The sequence below is a fragment of the Aplysia californica genome, unplaced genomic scaffold, assembly GCF_000002075.1.
Source record: "Aplysia californica isolate F4 #8 unplaced genomic scaffold, AplCal3.0 scaffold00071, whole genome shotgun sequence".
In the NCBI taxonomy this organism is placed as follows: domain Eukaryota; kingdom Metazoa; phylum Mollusca; class Gastropoda; order Aplysiida; family Aplysiidae; genus Aplysia; species Aplysia californica.
Window position 1 is genome coordinate 930840 of NW_004797341.1, and position 1222 is coordinate 932061.

At 42.3% G+C, this 1222-nt stretch overlaps 1 protein-coding gene across 1 annotated transcript in view; it reads left to right on the plus strand.

Annotated features, from left to right (window-relative positions):
• Positions 1–62: 62 nt before the first annotated feature.
• LOC106011215 (cathepsin Z) overlaps positions 63–1222 on the plus strand; it is a gene marked incomplete at its 5' end in the record, with an annotated part of 6677 nt that continues 5517 nt past the window's right edge. The window contains 2 exons of the mRNA XM_035968634.1: positions 63–195; positions 1040–1111. Of these exons, the coding sequence (XP_035824527.1) occupies positions 63–195; positions 1040–1111 (205 nt within the window). The remainder of the gene's footprint in view (positions 196–1039; positions 1112–1222) is intronic.

Here is a 1222-nt window from a genome sequence, read left to right on the forward strand (position 1 = left end):
TGTGTGTGTGTGTGTGTTTGTGCGTGTGTGTGTGTGTAACAATATCACCGTCACGTTACTGTCATTCACAGCAAGTCATCGACTGTGGAAATGCCGGCTCGTGTGGTGGGGGTTTACCTGAAGGGGTTTACGAATATGCTCATTCTGTGGGAATTCCCGATGAGACTTGCAACAACTACCAAGCAAAAAATCAAGGTAGACTCTAGTTACATGTATATATTGTTGTTGTTGTTGTTGTTGTTGTTGTTGTTGTTGTTGCTGTGTAAGCTTTGACGGGTTGTATAAGCGTTGCAATAGATAAAATGTAGTCCGAAGGACTCAAATGGTTTTTTTTAAATGATTCATTGACAATTTATAATTAAATTCAAATTAAGATAAGGGCTCAATAGAAGTGAATAATGAGATTTAAAATCCTTACTGACTCACAACTACTATCAATCATTCACTCACTTATCCTGTCACTTCCTCATTCGCTCATCCAACTATTCCCTTACACTGTCACAACTTTGCTAACACATTTACTCACCCATTCATTAACTAACTACTATTATAAATCATTCACCCACTCACCCAGTCACTCCCTCATTCACTCACTCGCCTAGTCACTCCCTAATTCACTCACTTACCCTGTCACTCATCCAGATATTCACTCACACGCACAACTTTGCAAATACATTTAATCACCAATTCATTCTCTTTCTACCTTGTTTTCCGAGTCACTCATACCTTCACTGACTACATTATAGTTAAACACCATCCACGCTATTGATGTGGCGTCGGCGACCTAGTGGTTAGGCCACCGGACCGTAATCATGAGAAAGTGGGTTTGGGGGCTCGAATCTCAGCTCGGTCCAACGTTGTGTCCTTGGGAATGGCACTTTACACGAATTTCCTATTTCGCTAGGTCCTTTCGGAGATGGACGTTAAATTCGAAGGTCCAGCCTCTTAAATAATTTAATAGTTTTGATAGGGGCGTTAAACCTATACCATTTCACCGTCTTCATCGCATTACTGATCAATGTTTCCTTGTTCTTTCCAGACTGCACGGGGTTCAACAAGTGTGGAACATGCACTACTTTTGGCCAATGCCACACCATTAAGTCATTCAAGTGAGTCATAGCGGGCACGCACGCACGCACACACACACACACACACACACACATGCACACGCACACATACACACACGCACACACACACACACACACACGTACACACACACACA